Source organism: Anthonomus grandis, chromosome 4 (genome assembly GCF_022605725.1).
Source record: "Anthonomus grandis grandis chromosome 4, icAntGran1.3, whole genome shotgun sequence".
NCBI lineage: Eukaryota > Metazoa > Arthropoda > Insecta > Coleoptera > Curculionidae > Anthonomus > Anthonomus grandis.
In genome coordinates, this window is record NC_065549.1 from 26,200,147 (window position 1) to 26,223,008 (window position 22,862).

A 22,862-nucleotide genomic window follows, 5' to 3' on the forward strand; every position below is an offset into this window, starting at 1 on the left:
GTCTCCGGACCTAACCCCACTAGAATTTTTTCTTTGGGGCTACTTAAAAAGCGAAGTTTATAAAACCCCACCTGAGAGTATTGAGAATTTAAAAAATAGAATATTTCAAGAATGCAGAGAAATTAGCGGGCAGACTATTGCCAATGTTCGTAAGGAGTTTGAAAATAGGCTTTTTTATTGTCTTGCTAATAACGGCGCGCATTTTGAACATTTAATAAAATGAATTTGTTAACTAATTAAATTTGTTTTTCTACCCTACCGATTTACACTTTAATTGCTTCTTGGTCAATCAATTTTTTTTTACAACCATTGATAGCATAACGAATGCCCTTTAAAATAATGTATAACACCATGGGGTAGCCATTTGACATACCAAAGTTTGGCGTAAATAAAATATTCATTATTTCTAGACATTTTCGCTAACTATTTGCTTACACATTTACCGATTTAATTTTTTTGGTACCGTTGAATAGAGAATTTTACGCTCCTTACTATGATGTATCACACGATGGGGGTTCCCATTTGACATATTAAAGTGAGGTTAGCTGGAGGTAAGGAAGGAGGTGATGACAGAACTTCAGTAAATGCATAATTAAACGTCCCCCTGTAATTAAGGGTGGATCGTTTTGAAATGAAAGCACTGTATATAATACAGAATAATAATACAATAATACAGAATCTCGTTCTTCTTAAACGGTACTGTAAACCGTTATAATTGCCGTTATAGGTCGGACCACAATCCACACATTTATCACGAAGCACATACTCAACATCCCGAAAAATTAAACTTTTGGTGTGGTTGAAAATTAAACCTTACAAGAAGCTATCGATTTGGCAATCACGAATATGATTGAAAATGACAATAACAATCAATACGTTAAAGACGAGTTGATGTTTCAGAAGGATGGTGCACCCCTTCAATAGGTAATAGCTGTCCGCAATTATTTAAATGAGAAGTATCCTGGTCGCTGGATTGGACGGAGAGGCTCTGTTGAATAAGCCGTGCGGTTGCCTAGCCTCTGGATTTTTTTTTGTGGGGTCACCTAAAGAGTAAAATCTATGCTACTCAACCAGCTTCAATAGAAGAATTGCGCGAAAATATTACATTTGAATGCCAACAGATAACTTCAGATGCTACGAAATGTGCGACGGCGAATTGAACAAAATCGAATTGATCTGTATTATTGCATAGAGGTTAACGGTAGCCATTTTCAGCATTTGTTGGACTAGTGCTTATGTATGATTGTTATAAATTAATTGTTTGACAAAGAATTGCGATTATTTTCTAAAAAACTGCATTAAATATTTAAATAGTCAATAGTTTAAGAACCGCTAAAGTAAAGTTAATAGTATATAGTATTAAGTAAAATAAAATAAGTAAAGGAATGACAGATGGGGGTGGTATTATACTCTGAAAATGTTTCCTCGTGGTAATCTAACTTGACGTGTCCGAGCGTTTGTTGAGTCTGACATGGCCGCCGTTTCGGTTAGCCCCCCTGTAATATATATATAATAAACATCTGCAAAACGCACCTATCAGTGAATAAATGATACGAAAATCCTGTACCTAGCACAAACAAGGAATATTTAAAACCATTCTAGAATTTCCACTCACCGTCAGTCATGTATTTAATAACTGTACTCTCAGATGTGCAGTCCTCAAATCTGATAGCATACCCCACTTCATCTCCTAAATTTGTGCCCATTTCATCACTTACTCTTTTGGCTACTGACATGGCAGCTACTCTTCTTGGCTGAGTGCATCCAATCATACCATACTTGCTATAACCGTCCTCATGAAGGTACTGCGTTAATTGGGTGGTCTTACCACTACCAGTTTCACCTATTTTCAAAACGATTTATTATGTAAGATGTTATGAAAATAAAGACAGAGATTTTTACCCACTATGATGACAACATTGTTTTCCCTAATGACATTAAGAAGTTCCTGCCTTACAGCAAATACTGGCAGATAACGCCTTTGTTCAGCAATTGATTTTTTCCGGGCAAAGTCACTTGATGCTTCTCCAGGCCCTAAATGAAAGAGATCACAATAAAACTTATAAACTTTTTATATAGATACCTTCTTACTCTTCATGTGTTCAGCAAATTTGTGGTCGGCCTTGTAATCAGTGCAGTCGTCCTCTTTATTAAACTTTTTTTCTTCTTCATCTTCTTTTTTCTTAATGCCCATAATGTTTCCCATTTTCGTACCACCTAATTCCCAGTGTTTTTTCTGAGCCTTCTTCCTTTCTTTTTGTTCCCTAAAAACTCTCACCAAATGGGATCCCTTCCTGGCTACCATGGCCATGTCAGAAGTAGGATCTCTGTAAATATAAAGAAATTTTATATTTTACAAGTCACAGTATTTAGCGTTTGATAATCACCTCACTGGTATAACTGGTTCAGGTTGCTTAGTAAAGACAATCCTCCCATCAAGAAATGGTGGAACAATGTTATGCACTAACAAATGTACTCTGTCAACCGATTCTTCATCAAAATCCTCGTTGTAGTCTACCGAATGTACCACACCTAAAATATAGAGAGCATTACGGCAAAAACTTTTTGTTACGACGTTTATGAATATTTTTGGGCTGTTGTAATAATCAAGTATTTCATTTTTATCACTTTAATAATCATTACACTTAACCTGAAGTTAGCATTCTATTTCTCTCCCAGAGCTCATTATCCTTGTTTATTTGTCGTTGTTGGGCGCTAAGTCGTTTTTTCCTTCTTTGCTCCAACTGCTCTTCTTTTTTTTTAGTGTATTCATCGCTTACGCTGGAAAATGGATTGTTTTCATCATCATATCCTTCACCCATATTATACCATTCTCGGTCAAGCCGTTTCTGTTCTTCCTCCCAGTTTTCTCTATCTTCTGTGGCATCCCATTTCACCTGTTCTTCGTTCAAACCTAAATAAGATAAATAAAATAAACAACAAAATATATAGTTTTATTATGAAACAGATTATCGCGAAATGAGAGCCCCGACGGTTTATTGTGGAAGTACTTACTTACACGCTGTAATACAGTCTGACAATTAAACTGATTCGAAAGTAAATCAAAATAAAGGCAATATATAATGGCACATATCTGCACGCGCTACTTTTTTTCAGGCAAATTCTTGTCATATTTCATGCAACATGTTTAAATAGAAAAAATTAATGAGGATTTTATTTTAGTAACAAGCGAAACTGCTTTCATCCGGGTTTTGACCAGAATGTTTTTTTTTAAATATTCTCCATCACTCTATGTTTACTCATTTGCAAATCGCCTAAGAGAAACCGGCAACTTTAAAAAATTGTTGCCTCCCCCTCCCCAGTTGGCATTTTTTCCAAAGAGAAACCTGCCTCTCACTGTTTGGGATATACCAATTTTGAGTAAATCGATTTTCCATAAGATAAGTTTATTACACAACATCCATAGATAAACAATCAACAAGATTCCAGTGGGTCCATTCTCTGAGACAATATTTTTTTTCTTGCTTTAATCGTGTTTTATTTTTGTGGAGTGATTGTCAGAGAAGTTGTCTAAGAATTTTACTCAACATGGATTTAAGCTGTACATCATGCAATAAAGCATGGATTTTTAAATGTCATCCTAATTCTAAAATTGGTGAGCTCTTTGAAATTGCCTGTGACCATTGCAGACTTTTCTTCTGTAAGTCTTGTGTTAACTTAACTGCTGCTGAGATTGACGCTTTTACCATCCAGAACAGGTCAATCTCTTTCTATTAACGTAACAGTTGCAAAGATGTGTTTCCTATCACTGACATATCGCAACAGTATGAATCTCTCAAAATTCAATTAAAAAACCAAATATATCTTTAAACTCGAGGCAGAAGTCGGTGACTTAAAATCAAATCTTGGATCCGAACTTTATGGATTAATTGCAGAAAAGAAATTGAAAGATGATCACATCAAACGGCTCCAGATGCGAACTAAAGCTTGGGACGATGAAGTCTTTTTGGCAGTTAAAGCACGGGACACCAACATTCAAACAAGGATGAACTGATTACAATTAAGAAGGAATTTATTAGACTTCTAACCAAAAACGCCGAGTTGTCGGAGATAAACCGGTCCTTGGTTGATAAGTTCGAATCACTCGATGATAAGACTAAAAATCTTAAACATAGTAGGGACTCTCTATTTCACATATACAAATCTCGGCTAACTGAAGAAAATTAAAACCATATTCAAAGTGTTCTAAACTTAAAAAAATTACTTTTTCTGAAAAACTCTGTTCCAGATCGTAAAGACACATGCTCTCAGACTGATCTGTCCTCGTTAGATAACAGCACTCCAGCGATAAATGCAGCTACCGATGTACCATCATTTAACGAATAACATGACGAAGCCTCAAACTGTCTGTATAGATTAATCGGCAGCTCTCAAAAACGACTGCTTCTTCTGTGTGATCAGATGGGTAGGGGTGTGGTCATTAATTTAAGAAACCAACTTGATAAATCATTTGTGGCCCAAAGTTTTATTAAACCTTTAGCTCTCTTTAATAATATGTGGGAGGTTTAGTTTTTAATTTTGACAAGTTTTCTTCCAATCAAATTAATTTCATTAATAGTTGTAATACGCAGGGCAAAAGACAATCCAACTCTAGACTATCGGCACTGATCAGTTCGGCTATTCACTATCACCGTAATAAAAGCTGTTATATATTGTGCTTAATAATATGGTAGTCAGTCAACCCAACCTTGATAATATATAACGATGACACACCTGGTATCGACTCCCCAATTCATGGTAAATCAACTGAGAGTGGTCTTTGACTTATCTTTTTCTGTTTATAATGCTCTTTCTATTAGTCAAAATCTCAATAATTCTTCTAGTGTAAATTTTCACGAGGAATTAAGAAAAATAGCCGCCAGTTAACTAATGATTTTTTTATATTTTATCAAAACTGTAAAAGCATACAAACAAAATTAAACCAACTTAAAAGTAATTTACTTCTTAATTATTTTGACTTGGTTGCACTGCCGGAAACATGGTTGAATGATTCCATTAGTAATGCAGACTTTAGCTTTAAGGACAGACTTATTTTTGAAAGGGATAGTTGTAGAACGGATAAATCTCAGGACGTTGGTGTATTGTTTGCAATTAAAGACAGCTTCATTGCTACCGAAGTTAAAATTTCTGATGATGATCAGGAAGCAGTGTGTATTGGGATACCAGTTGGTGATATTTCCTGCTTGCTTGCTGCTATATTTCGTCCCTAACAGTGGCTGTAATTTGTATGAACGTTTTTTTGAGAAAATTGAGGCTAACCTTGTAGGTAAACGAAACTTGGAATTTGCCATTATCGGCACCTTTAACATTCCTAGTTATGTAAACCCTATGTGCGGCAGCGACTGTTTAAGTGTTCTTAAGACATTTATTTCTTTTAAAAATTTATTCCAGGTAAACCAACTTAGAAACAGTAATGGTGTTTGTTCTTCTGGATCTTGTTATTGCATCTTTTGATTTGGGGTTGATGGCGTTCAGAATTCTTTGATTCCTGTTAAAGGCGAATAACGTCTAGGACGTTATTTACCTTTAGGGAAAACATTGCAAGGTTACCTCAACTACCAGATTTAGAGAGGCTAGCTGTTTACTGATGTATAATATCTTTGCCTCCCAGAATTGGGATCATCTTGAGGAATCTACTGATGTTAATATTGTCACTGAGACTTGTTATTCTACATTAAATGAAATTTTTGATAAATTAGTACCTAAGTTATGTTAAAAAAATAGAAAATAACCAGTGTGGTTTACCATTGAGATTATCAAACTTATTAAGCTTAAGTATAAATTTTATCTTAAATCAAGAAAATCCAGATATCTCTACTGGAGATCCAGATACCATTCCACAAGAACTTCGGTTAAATCTGAAGTTAAAGCTGCCTACACCAACTACCTAAGAGATGTGGAATCTGCGTTACGAACAAATCCCAGAATGTTTTGGTCCTCTACCGCTCAATTACTAGTATGAGCTCTAAGCCTTGGAATTGATTGTCTTTGAGCGCCTATTGAGTGAAATAGCTGGTCGAATTACTTCATGTCAACATGGCTTCTTGCTCAAAAAATCAACTTTCACTAATTGTTGTGAAAACCACAATACTCTCAAAGTCACAATTAAATATTTGCACCAAATACGCTATTCACTAATAAGTACGAATCGTGCTTAACGATTACGTAAAAGCAACTCCAGATGCGAAGGAAGTCTTTTTAGTAGATCTTTATCTCTCACACTATCGATGCGCTTGATCTCCGTATAAGAAATATTTCCCGGAATTTCTAAAAATAGTAAAAGGTTTAAATTTTGGCCTTTTTACTAGCAGTTTTTCTCTGTAGTCCAAGTGTTGTTAAAAGTGAAAGTAATTTTAGTATTAGAAGTTTGCTGTACCCTTAAATGTAAGTGTTTGGTAAATAAGTGTGAAGTATTATGCATTTGAAGTAGTGACGTGTAAAAAAAACGGATTCTTTTTTACAATATTAAAGGGATGTAAAGAAGTAACCCTTATGTATGTTTTAATGTAACTTTTGCCTTTCCTGGGATAAAATTCAACCTATGGTTGTGGTCCTTCGAAGTCAATAGTAGAATCAGTTACGCGGTTTTACGTGGTTTAACATTAACTGTTGCACTCCCCTTACATGTTGGGGATTCAGGAAAACCCTACTCGAAGGCTACGGCTCGAATGACCAGAAATGGAGGTCTGGTCCCTCGAGCCGGATAATCGTGTTGATACTACAGAGAATTTTCCAATTTTTACTCCCGAGGAATGGCAGCACGGATTTAGCCCTTTGAAAAAGGATCTCTATGTGAAGAAGCCCGATAAAGTATTTTGTGATGACAAAAAGATTAGTAACTTTCTATTTTGTTCTCTTTAACGTTTATGTGTTGTAGTATTATATACACTGAATCTTTATTATTTCACTAAGTAAGTAAAAAACTGTTTGGACTCAAGTTATAAACCTTTCACTCTAAATGTAGTCTTTAAATTATTGCTGATCAGCAGCTTACACCTTCTGTAGTGTTTTTTGCTAAATATTTCCATTTATAAATGATATTTGTTTTCTATAAAATAAGCTGGCTATACTTTAAATAGATAAAAATTTTGTTTTCTCTTTAGGAACTATTTTATTCAATTTTAATACTCTTTAAAAAAACTGTATATATATATATACAGATCGTGTTATACGTATTACCCAAAATAATGGCAACACCCGTATTACCCAAAATAATGGTTTGCAGGCGGCGGAATTTTTCGTTTTTATTTTTTGAGCCGGGAGTCAGCAGACATCACTTTGCCGTGTTACTGCACGTCGCATTAATAATTTTTAAGCGTTATTTTCGTGTTTTTTTCACTATGGCTGTTTATACCCCTTCCGAAAGAGTTCAACTAATTAAATGGTTTTATGGAGGAAATTCGGCAGTACAATGTAGAGATTTGTTTTCAGTGACATTTGAGAATAGACCGATTCCTTGTGCAAAAACGGTTTTAAATGTGGTTACAAATTTTGAGACTAGATCTTTTTGTCTTCAAGATTGTAAAAAATGCCACACCAAACGTCAAGAACCACCTGTTGAAGTGGTCCAGGATATAGAACGGCGGGAAGAAATGGTTTGCAGTACCCTAGAACTTGATTCGACACATTCCACTAGAAGTGTTGGAGAGGAACTGGGAATGAGCAATAACTGTTGCTCGTATCTGGAAAAAATATGGGTACAAATGTTTCAAGTATTCAAAAACTCAGGAAATATTTCCTGAAGACCAGTGGCGAAGAATGGAATTTTCTGAAACCATGATGGAAAAGGCAAATGAAAAAGAATATTTTTAAAAAAATATTTTATTTTCTGATGAATCTTCTTTTCCATTACATGGCAAACACAATCCTTCCATTGTTGCTTGAACAACCCACAACTGCACAGTACACCATGAACAAAAAAATTGAATTATTATAATTTAATAAACTCTGCCATATTTGACACACAAAATACCATCGAACATCTAAAGCAAAAACGAAAAGTCATATTAAAATGTAATATGTATTAAAACTCTGTTCATGTATTAAAAGCTGTTCCTGGGGAAATTTGTCATCGACTGACGTCAGGCGTGCGAGACAGATAGGCTCATCTCATGCGCGTGGGTTTATCTTCTCCAGTATTAGTATCATGTTCGTAACTAGCGTAGCGTATTGCACGCCGAAGAGCTGCGAATGCTGCCCAAGTTCGTTAAGAAAACAGCGCGCGTGAACGCATGTATGCGGACTAGAATTACGTAAACAGCATGCCATATCGCAATAAATTCTTGTGACTATTATTGTTAGAGTAAGTGGAAGTAACAATGGACAATTTACCGCCAAATTATATTTATTATGAAGATCCTGATAGCAATTCAGTTAGAACAAAGTTTGTTGAGGTCACTGAGATTGAGGTAAGTTGTTTGATACAATCTTCAAGTAATTGATTAATTCTTTGATACACATTCAAGTAAAGTAAAACACATTATTTATTAAACAACCTTAACTATAGTATCTCAGAATTTAGAGGTTATGTAGGTTATGTTTTTAATATCTCTGAATTTTTGCTATACAGGGTGGTCATTTGAATTTGAAAATCGATCATAATGTTAATAAAAAGCTGCTAATCAATCATATAAATGTAGCGAGTTTCCTTAAAAAATTGTCAAATAGATAAAAAAGTTGCAACATGAATAAAAACATTGCAGTTTTCAGTTTTGTTATAACTTGAGAACGGATTGGAATAGGTCACTAAAGAACGAAACTCATCTTTAATTTTACCGATGCTCTGTCTCTTACCATTTAGGATATCCCAATGGTAGCAAGTTAAAAATCACCACTCCGTATATAGATTTCTTATTTTAATACAATACCAGTTTAAATATATTTTTTTATATATTTTCGCAAAAAATAAGATAGAACTTTCCACTTTTCGTCTTTTTATTCAGATTTGTTTTCTATTGAATGGTGTAATAATACTAATAATATTCGTTGACTTTAATTTTGTATTTTTGAATAAAGTGGCTAGTTTAAAAATATGAGCCTTTAATATCCAACAATTTTAAATTATGGTTTTAGCAATGGGTTACGGAATATATGAAAACAACAAAAACTGCATGGAGTATTAAACGGACAATTCGAACAGATCCTTCTAAAGCAAAAAAGCATACTATTACTAGCGCGGCTGCTTTAATTAAAAGACCAATAGGATGTGAAACGATACAGGAAATTTTGGACTATTTTAATAAAGGACATTCTCCCTCTTCTGCCTATCATAGTTTCTGCTTTAAGAAAATTGAAGAATTGGGAGATCAATACGATTCGATTGCTATGGACCGATATTATTTTCCAACTAAAAATGATTTTGGGAATTTATGGAAAAAACATTTTAAGGTAATTGACGCAAATAACATTTATATTTTTTTACAACTACTTAACTTTTGAGAATGTAACTTTCTAGTTGCAGTTTAAATATTTCTCTTTTTTTGAAAAATAAAACTCCCTGCTTAGGGTGAGATATTTACCTTGAGAGATTGAAGAGACATCGTCTTGAAAAATGGTTACTTAAATAACGTTCCATTTTAGGCAAGCAATTATGTAATGTTAATTATTATTACCGAGGTTCCGAGCGTTAGTTTCATTTTCAAAAAAAATAAATTTTTGTCATTTCAATATAAAAAAATGATACTTGAAGTTTTTTGGGATCGGAAATAAGAATCCATTTTTTTTTAAATTATGCGTAGATAATGCTAGAGATACTTTGTTACTTTGTAATAATACTACTTTCAATGTTGTAACTTTTTTGCAAGTTCTATTCATATTTTTAATCAGACACTTTATTTAGTTGCGTATTTTATTACATCTGAAATTGATTCACAATTAAGCTAATAAATATTTTGTTAGTTAAATATATTAAAATTATTCACTGGCGATATTTACATATTTCTAGACTCAAAGTTTAATACCTTTTTAGGCTAGCTATGGCGAAGCTACTGGTGAAGGTATGTTCAGCAAATTAGCTGAAAACTTGAACAACTCGACAGTATTGTACAAGTTAGAGAGAGATATAGAAAATAAGCATTATGTTCAACTATAATGCAGCGAGCAGCAAGAATGTTAAAGCAGTCATCTGAAATACTTTTTGTCGATGCAACTAGTAATTGCGACGTTCAATCCTATAAGTTATACTTTTTTGCAACGCAATCAGCAGCAGGTGGTATACCATTGGGATGTATTGTTTCCACATCTCAGAAACAAGAAGTATTTTCAATTGGAGTTAAAAATTTATTAGAAATAATGCCAACTATTAAACCTGCTCTAATTATTACTGATGATGACCTAGTAGAACGTAATGTGTTTAAACGTAAAACAGTATTGGCCACAGTCCACATTTTTGCTCTGTACCTTCCATGTACGTAAATCTGTATGGAAATGGCTATCGATGGTGAAAAATAATATACAAAAAGAAGATAGACGAACACTTTACAATATCTTTCGCGAAATATTGATGTCAAATACCAAAGAAAAACTGCAAGAAAATTTAAATATATTTGAAAATTTTAACCAATATCCTCAATATAAAGAATTTATTAGTGATAATCTTGAAAAAATTGAGATGTGGTGTTTATACTATAGGAAGTCCTTCATCACAAGAGGTACTAACACAAACAATTATATTGAAGTGATGTTCCGCCTGTTCAAAGATATACCGCTTGAACGCACCAAAGCTTACAATTTGCCACAACTTACAGATTTTGTGATTACTGAATTCGAAAATTACTACAAACAACGCATTTTGGATCTCGTATTTGGAAAGGTTACTAGGTCAACTTTAAAACGTTTATGCCCAGATGCTAAAGATGTTTATCCGGAACAAATGTGTGATCTGGCTGATATGCAATTTTATGTCTCAAGCTGCAAATCGAAGGATTTAAAATATTTCGTAGATATGAAAATAAATATCTGTTCTTGTCCCCAAGGTGAAGGTGGAAGTATATACAAACATCAATCCGCAATAATAACTAATTATAATATAGATGAAGTATGTAATACACTGACACTAGATAGTAAAAATATATTATATAAAATTGCTACCGGAAATAAAGCAAGAGACGAACCGTTTTTGCCACTCAAAATAAAAAACGTAACTAAATCAAGAAAAATAATAGAAAAGGACATTAGCACTGAAGTATTAGATAGTTTTAACACTATAATAAATAAATCGCTTGAAACTGGTGAAGCTACTAGAACTAGCGAAGAAACAGAAGATTTTAGTAAAAGAGAAAATGTAAAAGAAAAATGGGAAAATTTTTTAAGTCAACTTGGCGATACGGTCAAGAAGTCCATTGATGAAGATCCAGATGGATTTATACCAGCAGTTGAGGTTTGCAAAAACTCGTATAATAAAAATATCAATTTTTCTTCCACATTAATGAGATCGTCGCATAATGATTTTAAACCTAAGCGTAATTTTCAAGTCGTCAGATCGTCTACACATCAAAAAATATCCAGAAAAGAAAAAAAATATCGGTGCAACCTACGTCTATCGTAAGAAGGCAGGTCCATGCTTGCGGACGTAGAAAACTTCAAGCTGGGACGAAAGTTGCATCTTTGACAAAGAAAAAATTGAAAGCCCCTCATAATCTGCAAGCATGTGTTCAACAAAATATCCAAAACTAGGAGAACAAGTTTGCAAAGTAGATATGCAGTGGACGCACGAAATAGATAACAAATAATTGTCCTTATCTCCTCTATCTTATAATACGCAATATGAATGTTCCTCATTTTAAATATATTTAGTATTATTTTTTGTTTAGTTTATAGAGTATTTATTTTATTTTTCTATAATTTAATATTATTTACTTGACAAAAACAAATATTCAGTAATGGCCTATAGAACAAAGCTTATAATATTAGCAAACATTAAAATATTCTATTGCCTAAACATATAATAATGTATGTACGTTGTACGGATACGTACATTTTCGTTTAGAAAAACGTATTAAAACAAATTATACGTTTGGTGTATTTTTTTTCTGTATGATTCTAACATTTATTTTAAAAATTGATCCCACTTTTAATTTGAGCTTTGTAACGAAAAACCTACTTTTATATGGAATACTACAAATTTTACTATTTAAATAACCTTTCGTTTTCTTTCTCTAAATATACAGTGAGAACGCGCTCCGAACAAATTCGCTTAAAATTCAGGAGTTTGTATTATGTAAAAACGCTCGGACATGTCGATTTTTATTTCTACCTACCTTTGTTAACCAAAAATTAATTGCAACTAACTTCATTTTATATTTCTACATTTTCTAAATCTACTGTTGATTCTTGACACATTTTGGTGAAGGTGTACTTTCAACTGTTTTTTGAGTAACCGACACGTTTGAAAAGTTTTAAGCATTTTGAAAGACTATAAAATGGAAACGGTTTGAAGTGTTTAATAAATTTAATAAAGGGGTATGATGATACCAACTACAGGGCAGAACAAAAAAAAACAATTTTTTAGCAATTTTTGAGTATTCTTTCTGTCACTGATATCATAGCATACCTTATCAGCAACTAAGATATGAATGTGAAAGTCATTTTTCTCCGAGTTTATATTTTGCATTCCTGTAAAATGTCTTTTTTCAAACATCGGTAACCCAAAAACAATAATTTAAAGTAGATCCATAATATATTAAACAAAATATGTCGAGACTACGCAACTTTTTGTCATAACCCTGTATATAATGACGCAATAAATATACCAATATTAAAATATCATAGATCAATATTGTAGGAACACCTTTTGTATCTGTATTTTTTTTAGAAAAACTTAAAGTTTTTTATATAAGGGGATAAGAAATAATAAATGGCATAATTTGTACACATTATGCGATGTCGAACGCTATTTACGAAGCCTTGGTTGAAACAGTGCGTTCACATGATACTATTACTGCCAGTAATAGTATCATGGTGCGTTCACACGCGCTGCTTACGAGTCGTCTTCAGGTGAATATCGGTTGCGATATGATACGCTAGATACGAATATGCATCCCGTCCCCGAGCTGGCCGGGGCGGTGCTCTGTCGCAGGCACTCGTACTCGCGCGACGTTGCAAAATTTCGCCTCTGATATCTGATTTGTTTTAAGTTTTTATAAAATGGATGACTTGAAAACTGCTCGTAAATGTGCTAAAACTTCTCTAACTCGAATAATAAATTGGATATCAAAAAACAAAGACACTGAAAATGAGATTAATGCTTTTAAGGCTAGAGAAAAACATTTAAATGATACTTAATTAGTACTCAGAAATCCAAGACAAAATTGAAGTTTTGGATGTAGAATGTAGTGATAATGAAGATAGGGAAGGAATTGAAGACAGATATGTTCGAGCTCTAACTGAACTTAAAAATATAATTGATTTTTTATCTCCTTCACAAACTACCTCTGCACAACCTCAGCCAATTATTCCAACAGCAAGAGGTCACCTCATATGTCCAACAGCAACAGGTCACCTCATATGTCACATAATGTTAAATTGCCAGAGATTAATATTCCTTTGTTTTCTGGAATTATAGTAGAAAATCTACTTAGAAAATCTGACAATCTCTAATTTGCCTTCTCAAAAACCTTTTAAACCTTAGAAAGATGTGTTGTTACAACCTCGAAATAACAGATTTTCTCATTTTGCCAGTAATACTGTTGTTAAGCCCCCTGAAAATAATAAGTTATCGTTTACTGGAAACACCGTTATCTAATAAACATTGTATATATTGCTCAGGTGATGGACACAGAATTTATTCATGTCAGCAATTTAAAAACTTACAGCATACAGAAAAAAACTAAATTTATTCACAGTAAACAAATGTATATTAATTGTTTAGGAACTAAATATACCGAAAACTCTTGCTCCTCTCAAGGATGCTCAATTTGTTCAAGAAGACATCATACACGTTTGCATATTAATTCTTTAAGTAGAAATTTCTCACAAAATCCTGTACCTGTCTTGTCTCAAAATAAACCATCACATTCAAACAATCCACCCTCTAATCAAAATACCACAAGTCTGATATGTAATCAACAACCTTCAAAAGAAAATAATCTACAAAATGAATGCCAGGACCAGACTCAGGCAGAGTCACCCGAAGTTTCAATGCTATCAGCTCTTTCAACAAAAAATTATCATATTTTATTAGCAACAGCAGTGTCTAACAACTCTGTACTCTCTCAATAATACCCCTGTACAAGCTAAAATTCTTTTAGATACTGGAAGTCAAAATTCGTCTATAACTAAAAAACTTGTATCAATCCTGGAATATACTCCTTATGATCACTTATTACACATTACAGGTATATCTCAAAATTCGTCAATATTCAACAAAATGGTTGATATTTTCATTTACTCTAATGTTCATTTAGATCAAAAGTTTTTAGTACCTTGTGCCATATTGGAAAAAATAACATGTAATCTGCCACAAGTTCCTATTGATACCACCGGTTTAAATATTCCTGGACATTTCCAATTAGCAGACCCAAGCTTCTCTACTCCTTCAGAGATAGACATCATTATTGGTGCTGATCTTTACTATGATTTGCTAAAAGAAGGAATCTTTAAGTTGGGAAAAAACTTGCCCTATCTACAAAATACGTATATAGGCTGGGTTATAGCTGGCAATATCACGCAATATCGAAACAAGTTTTTAACACAAACAAGTCATGTCACCCTGATTAATGAAAGTGTCTCTCTGCTTTCAGCAACTGAAATATCAAACTCTGATCGGGATTGAACTCTTACTAATTTCTGGAGATTAGAAGACATACCTAGTCAATCTTATCTCACTTCAAATGAAAAACTAGCAGAAAAAAATTTTGCAAAAACCACTAAAATTCTAGAAAATGGAACCTTTCAGGTTAATCTTCTTCTAAAAATCCACAATAAATTTCAAAAACTTGGTGATTTATTTTCAATGGCTAAAAAAAGGTTTCTGGAAAATCGATTTAATAAGAACCCCCAAATTAAAAAATTAAAAGTAGATTATACCAAGTTTATTGATGAATATTTGGTATTAAATCATGCAAGAATTGTTCCTCTAGAAATCCATAATGATAGTGGCGATAATAAATATTTTTTATCTCATCATTGTATCCTAAAAGAAAATAGTGTAACCACCAAGATTTGTGTAGTGTTGGATGGATCTGCAGTTACTACCTCAGGTTATTCTTTTAATAATATTACTCTAAAGGGTTTTCAAGTGCAACCTGACTTATATGACATTCTCTGTAGATTTAGGCTCTTTAAGTATGTCTGTACTACCGATATAGAGAAAATGTACAGGCAAATAAAGGTTAATCCAGAACAAACTTTCCTATAAAATATTATTTGGCCTGAAAATCCTGATAAACCTCTGCAATGTATTGAATTATCTACAGTTACATATGGAACTAATAGTGCTCCATATCTCGCTACTAGGGTATTAAAAAAATTGCTGAAAGAAATATTTCACAATATCCACATGCAGCCGATGCACTGCTCAACCAATGTTACGTTGATGACATTTTAGCTGGGTGTGATAATTATGATGATCTGGAATCCATGTATTCTGAATTAAACTATTAACTTCCGCAAACTTTCACACACATAAATGGTGCTCTAATAACCCTCAATTCCTTAAAAAATATTGTATTGATAATTCACCCCCTACATATTATATCAAAGACAAAAATATAAATAATAAAGTTTTAGGTCTATCTTGGGATCCTCAAAATGATACATTTTCGACTATTCCCAAAATTTTAAATAAATCTGTAGTAACTAAAAGAGAAGTACTCTCAATGATAGCTCAGATGTTCGGTCCTCTTGGTTTAATTGGACCCGTCATTATGATTGGTAAAATTTTAATGCAACAAATTTGGTTGTCAAAAATCTCATGGGATGAATTTCTAAATCAATCTCTTCTTAAAGAATGGCACAATTTCGTTAACAATATTTGTTATTTAGAAAATGTACAAATACCTCGCTGTCTATTTCAGAATAAAAAGATTTGAAATACAAGGATTTGCTGATACAAGCATGAAAACTTATGCTGCATGCATTTATCTCCAGACAATTTATACTGATAATTCAGTTTCCTGTAACTTAATAACTTCAAAGTCACGAGTTGCTCCAATAAAAACAGTATCACTTCCGAGACTTAAATTATGTGCAATGCATCTTTTATCGAAACTCATTAAAAAGATTATTTCAATTTTTGAAAATAAAATAACTATAAACTCGGTAAATCTCTGGACCGATTCCCAAATAGCACTGTATTGGATTCCGTCACATCCCTCACGATGGTCTGTGTTTGTGGCCAATAGAGTTTCACAAATCCAAGAATTAACCAATAAAGTGGCGTCACATTAAATCTTCTGAAAACCCTGCTGATTTGTTATCACGAGGCGTTTTACCTTATGACATTTTAAAGTCACGATTATGGTGGAATGGTCCTAGTTTTTTGCAAGATGCTACAAACATAAATGATTTCAATACCAATGTTAACATAACAAATCCACCTAAAGAGAGAAAAATCGCCTTAGTTATTACAAATGAAAATAAAAACACTTTTTGGTCTGATTTAGGAATAAAATTTTCTAAATTTCCTCGGTTACATCGAATAGTGGCATATATTATTCGTTTCACAAATAACTTAAAGCCAAATTTGCAAAAAGTGAAAGGATTTTTAACTGTTAAAGAATTACAAGTTGCTCTTGATATTATAATTAAAAATATACAATCTAAATATTTCTCAAAAGAAATCAAAAATAATAAACCACTATCAAATAAAAACTTATTAATGTTAAACTAATTTATTGATCATCTCGGTTTTCTCTGTGTTGGTGGTCGGTTGGAAAAGCTAATATTTCTCATAGACAAAAACATCCTATCCTTCTGCCTTCACATAACCACATAACAACTCTTTTGCTCAAACAAGAACACATTCGTTTAGGTCATGCTGGACCTCAAAATATCTTATCTAATTTCCGATTGACTTACTGGCCATTAAATGGTTTGCGTGAAACCAAACGTATAATAAGAAAATGTGTAATATGTTATCGATTTCGAGCTCACTCAAATCAACAGATTATGGCAAATTTACCAAAATATAAGGTTAATATTTGTCGACCATTTGAAAAAGTAGGTGTAGATTTTGACGGTCCGTTTTTAATAAAATCTTCCAAGCTAAGAAAAGCATCAATTACTAAATGTTATTTAGCAATTTTTGTGTGTATGAGCACAAAGGCTGTTCACATAGAATTGGTGTCTAGCTTATCCACTGAATATTTTCTGATGACACTAAAACGATTTATTTCCCGCCGTGGTAACCCCAGTGTAATTTTTAGCGATAATTGTTAAATATCTAGAATATTATTTTACTTTTATGATCTCTGTATTTGATTATTAAATATTCAAATTATGTCAATATATTAGACTTTGAGCTAAACGTAACAGATGGCGCTAATAGTGTTATAATTTAATATTCGGGACTGTAAGATTTCATGCTTTTACGCTTCTGTACTGTAGTGTAGGAGCTACTATTATATTTATATTACTATTATAGTTTAATTGCTAACAAGGAGTTTCAATTAGTCTAATATTTTAACAATAATGCTACAAACTTCTTAGGATCTCGAAATCATATTAAAGAGCTCTATGACTTTATTAATAAAAAGGAACACTCTAATGAGATAGCTGAATACTTATCTACTAAACAAATTAAATGGAAGTTTATTCCACCTCGTAGTTCTCATTGGGGAGGTATGTGGGAATCCGCGATTAAAAGTGCTAAATATCACTTGTATCGACTTGTTGGTTCTGCTCATTTAACTTTTGAAGAATTAAATACAATTCTTACACAAATTGAAGCTATTCGTAACTCTCGCCACCACCCATCAGATCTTCAGTGTCAACTCCAGGCCATTTCTTAATTGGCACCAATCTGACTGCATATCCTGAAAGGGACTTGACAGATATTCCTGAGAATAGACTCTCGTTTTTCCAAAGGTGTACTCAGATACAGCAAGTTTTTTGGAAGCGCTGGTCAACTGATTACTTAAATAGATTACAGAATCGCCCTAAATGGTTTACTCCCACATCAAATCTTAAGATAAATGATATTCTTTTAGTAAAGGAAGAAAATGTATTACCATTAAAATGGCTATTAGCTCGAATAATTGAAGTGATGCCTGGAGCTGATGGAAAAGTAAGAGTGGTAAAGGTTAGAACTCAAGATGGAATATTTACCAGAACTTTCACTAAGCTTTGTCCTCTTCATATTCAGTAAGAAAATAAATGTTAATCTCTAATTTCTCTTTTCTCTAATATTTTTTTTGTTAATGTTTATTTTGCGCTATTCTTATCTCCAAACTCGAATTTTGAAGCATTTGCTTTAACAAGGGCAGGATGTTGTGAAAACCACAATACTGTCAAAGTCATAATTAAATATTTGCACCAAATACGCTATTCACTAATAAGTACGAATCGTGCTCAACGATTACGTAAGCAGCTCCAGACGCGAAGGAAGTCTTTTTAGTAGATCTTCATCTCTCATACTGTCGATGCGCTCGATTTCTGTATAAGAAATATTTCCCGGAATTTCTAAAAATAGTAAAAGGTTTAAATATTGGTAAACATATTTACTAGTAAAAATATTTACTTTTTACTAGGAGTTTTTCTCTGTACTCCAAGTGTTGTTAAAAGTGAAAGTAATTTTAGTATTAGAAGTTTGCTGTACCCTTAAATGTAAGTGTTGGGTAAATAAGTGTGAAGTATTATGCATTTGAAGTAGGGAAGTGTAAAAAAAAACGGATTCTTTTTTACAATATTAAAGGGATGTAAAGAAGTAACCCTTATGTGTGTTTTAATGTAACTTTTGCCTTTCCTGGGATAAAATTCAACCTATAGTTGTGGTCCTTCGAAGTCAATAGTAGAATCAGTTACGCGGTTCTACGTGGTGTAACATTAAGTGTTGCACTCCCCTTAGATGTAGGGGATTCAGGAAAACCCTACCTCTCCACTAATCTTGTCTTATTCTGTCAATATGTCCATGAAGCTATTAATGGAAAATCCCAGGTTGATGTTATCTATAGAGATAGGGAGAAATCCTTTGATAAAGCGAGACACTGTTCAATCCTGAAATCTATATAAGACTTAGATGTGTCTCCGACTATTACATGCCTAGTTCAGTCAAACCTCAGTTGAAATTAAAGGTTCCAAGTCGTGTATCTTTAAAAATACTTCGGGTGTTCCACATAGTTTCAATCTTGGACCACTCTTGTTTTTGGCTGCTGTCAACGGTCTGACTTGCAATATTAAAAATACAAATCAATCTGTGAATGATTGTCAGGCTTTGCAAGATGAATTTTGGGATGTTGCGAGCTGGTACGAATTAAATAGTTTTAGATTAAATGTCAGTAAGTGTGCTTGTATATCACTCACCCTAAATAGTAGTTCCATAATTTTTAATTACACCTTTAATGTTGAACAACTTCAAAGAGTAATTACTAAAGAGTGATCCCTGGATCCATTTTAAGAAAAAAAGTTCCTATGAATATATGTCCAAAACGTCTTAACTTTTGAAATACAGGGTGTTAGTTAAAAAAAAAATCAGTTTTTTTAAAATAACTTAAACAATAATGTAGACATTTTTATGAAATTTGGTACATGTATTCTTTGCATCAAGACGCATTATTTTATGTGCAAAAAAAAAACATTTTTTCTGCCAGTGGCGTCCCTATAGGTCTACTATTAAATATTTTTAGTGAAAAAAATACTACGCCACTGCTTTTTCTTAAAATAAAAATTATTTTTAAAATCCTCAATCACTTTTTAGCAAATTTAATCTATTGGTTTTTTAACGTCCGACGCATAATTTTCGCTTAAAAAAATAAAAACAATTTTACTTCCCTAAAAAGCCAGCTCGTTGCCCATAGCAATAAGAAACATGCATAGGAGACTCCGCGACTTTATTTGCGTTAAATAAAGACACGTTATGGCACTTTTTTACTCCCATTTACTTTTTAAACGCTTTAAAAATACGAGTATTTCTTAAATTATTTAACTTTTCATACTTCTTGTAATAAATCTGATCGCTTAATTTGCTTGCAATCGGCGAATATTTTCACACCACATCAGACTTTTAGGGGAGTAAAAAAACAAAAGATTTGCTAAAAAGTGGGAATTTTAAAAATAGTTGTTATTTTAAGAAAAAGCAGTGGCGTAGTATTTTTTTCACTAAAAATATTCAATAGAAGACCTGTAGGGACGCCACTGGCAGAGTATACTGGCACTGTATATCAAATTTAAACCAAAATTCGTTTAATTTGAGAGGCTGGTAGGATACCAAGGCTTCAATCCTAAGCATATGGTTATAGTAGGGGAGCCTTGGATGCTAAATTTGCAGTTACTAAAGCATCATGGGGACCTATTGGACTGAAAAGATTAGGTCCTAAAACGAAAAAGAGTTTATGTTAAGTTTGCCATTTTACTAGGGAGGTGAGCATGTACAGGGTGGCCAGATAAGAATGCAAAGTGCTGTATTTTGAAAACTATTCGTCGTAGAGACTTGTGGTAAAAAACTCTATCACTAAAGTGGCCAAAAGAATATCGTGGAAAATATTTTCAGATTTCCAAAATGGTCGCCAGGGGGCGTAACCGCCATCTTAAATTTTTTAAGTGATTTTTCACTGAAATCTACCCAGTAAATGTTACAAAAAAAAAATATGCTTTTTAAAGCTCAGCTTTACTCGAGTAATTTTTGTTCAACACTTTGTGACGTATCTATTAAAATAAAGTGGTGGGGGGTAATTCAATGTTTTTTTAAATATACAGCTGTAACTCCTAAACGACTCAACGGATTTTAACAACTTATTTTAACTTGGTCTCGTTGGAAAAAACATTTATTGCTCCATCAAATCCGTCTGTGATATGTCTAGTTCTTAGTAATGCCGCTAGAGCGCGTTTTTTGATTAATAACAGAAAATTGCAAAATTCTCTAAAAAATTAAACGCAATAATATTATTTTTTTTCATAAAAATGTAGTGAAATGATAGCTAAATAGGCCAGTCAAAACCGTATCTCGATATCTTATTCGTAGCCTGAAATCAAAACACACTTTCCGCCACTTTTTTTTTCAGGTAAAATGAAGCCATTTAAAAAAGAAAACCGGTAAAATACGCAAAATTTGACAGAAGCCGCTAAACTGCAGAATCATATCATTTTTAATTCGGACTAAAATCTAAAAATTACCAAAATAATAATACATTACATTATATTGCAGAGTCTCTTCGGTATGTTTGTTGCACGAAAATAATAGATTTAGTTACAAGAAAAAGTAAAAACAGTTTTTGTAAAATTATATTACTTTATTTTACGCCTAATACCTAACATTTCACGTGACTAAAAAAATACAGAGTGAATTCTCCACTTTAGAGAAGGCACTCATGAGTCAGCCACACTGGGGACAAGGCTGAAGCTGCAGAGTGACAAAACGCAGTTAACGATAGAACTGGCAACACCACACCTAACCTCACCTCAGTTGTCACCTATTTGTTGACAAAACTAATCAAATACAGGGTTATTCTAATGATTAATCAAGTCCCATAGTGGATGATTTAGTGCGGGATAACAGCCTTGTCGTAATAAAATTTGGCTTTCCGCGACTCTTAGTGAAAAATATATATCCAAATCTACCCATTGTGCAAAAAGTCATTCATTTTCGTTAGTTTAGACAAAAGCCGCTATTATATAGAATTACTGAAATTCTGTAAAAAGGCAAAGTTTTCACAAGGACCTACGAAAATCTCCAGAGTCGACAGGAAAATTGGTAGAGCCAAAAGCCCTGGCGTACTGCCAGTGACTTTAGAACTGAGACCATCAACCGCGCTGCCGAAGCCTTCTCCGTTACCAGTTCCTTAAAACCTGGACCTTCAAGCCGACCATTCGAGACAAATCCAGAGACTACTACACTACAAGCTTTATGGATACCTTGATTGTATTGTAAGTAACTACTGAATAGCTATATTTTTTTAAATTTTATATATTACTATTTTATGCAAAAAATAGTTAAATCCACGACTACTACTACTAATTACTACTGCTTTAAAGGAACATATGTAGGTTTTCTTTAGGATTAAGTACTATTAAAGTAAGTCAAAATCAAACACTCAGTTTGACTGATTCACATAGTTCAACAAGTTTAGAAAAAGTCACAAGAAGAAACACTATCAGATATGAAAAACGTTCGTTTCCATACACCCCTTTTACCAACTTTCTCAGGTATACAATCACTAAGAAAGCTTTATCGATTAAAATAAAGTAGTTTTAGCAGTTATAAAGAGTAAATTAGTGGACGAAACTCGCGACTTTTTATTAACTCGGACTTTCCAAGGAATATCTGCTATATTCAATGCGAAGTGCCAGATTTAAATCCAAGATTAATTTTAAATGATTAATTCCAAAACACATCTGTATTAATATTGACTGCAAATTCACCTCAAACGTTACAACAATGCTCATGTTACAAAGACCTACCACTTTAGATTAGGCCTTAAAATATGTATTGAATTATATTATGGTACAGTCACAAATTAATTTTACGAATTCTATCAAAATCCTCCTTACAATAAAAAATTCTTTAGACTTTAAATCTCAAGAATTGACAAATATAGAAACCTACCCTTATCTAATACATGAACCCTCAGAATATCCACATGAGAACTTTCCTTATACTAACGAAAATAAACCCTCAGTAAACTATACAGAGGAGTATTAACAAGCGGAACATCCTGAAAATATTACTGAATAAACCATCGCCTATTGAA

The 22,862-nt window shown here is 33.0% G+C and overlaps 1 protein-coding gene across 4 annotated transcripts in view; it reads right to left on the bottom strand.

Annotated features, from left to right (window-relative positions):
* LOC126735327 (pre-mRNA-splicing factor ATP-dependent RNA helicase PRP16) overlaps nt 1–22,862 on the bottom strand; it is a 229,036-nt gene that overhangs the window by 110,180 nt on the left and 95,994 nt on the right. For all 4 annotated transcript variants that reach the window (XR_007660373.1, XR_007660372.1, XM_050439283.1 and 1 more), the window contains exons 3-7: nt 2,651–2,914; nt 2,388–2,532; nt 2,092–2,327; nt 1,903–2,034; nt 1,616–1,843 (exon numbers count right to left, since the gene is read on the bottom strand). Coding sequence is in view for 2 of the 4 variants with exons in the window: in XM_050439283.1 (XP_050295240.1) it covers nt 1,616–1,843; nt 1,903–2,034; nt 2,092–2,327; nt 2,388–2,532; nt 2,651–2,914 (1,005 nt within the window). In the remaining 2 variants the exon portion in view is untranslated. The remainder of the gene's footprint in view (nt 1–1,615; nt 1,844–1,902; nt 2,035–2,091; nt 2,328–2,387; nt 2,533–2,650; nt 2,915–22,862) is intronic.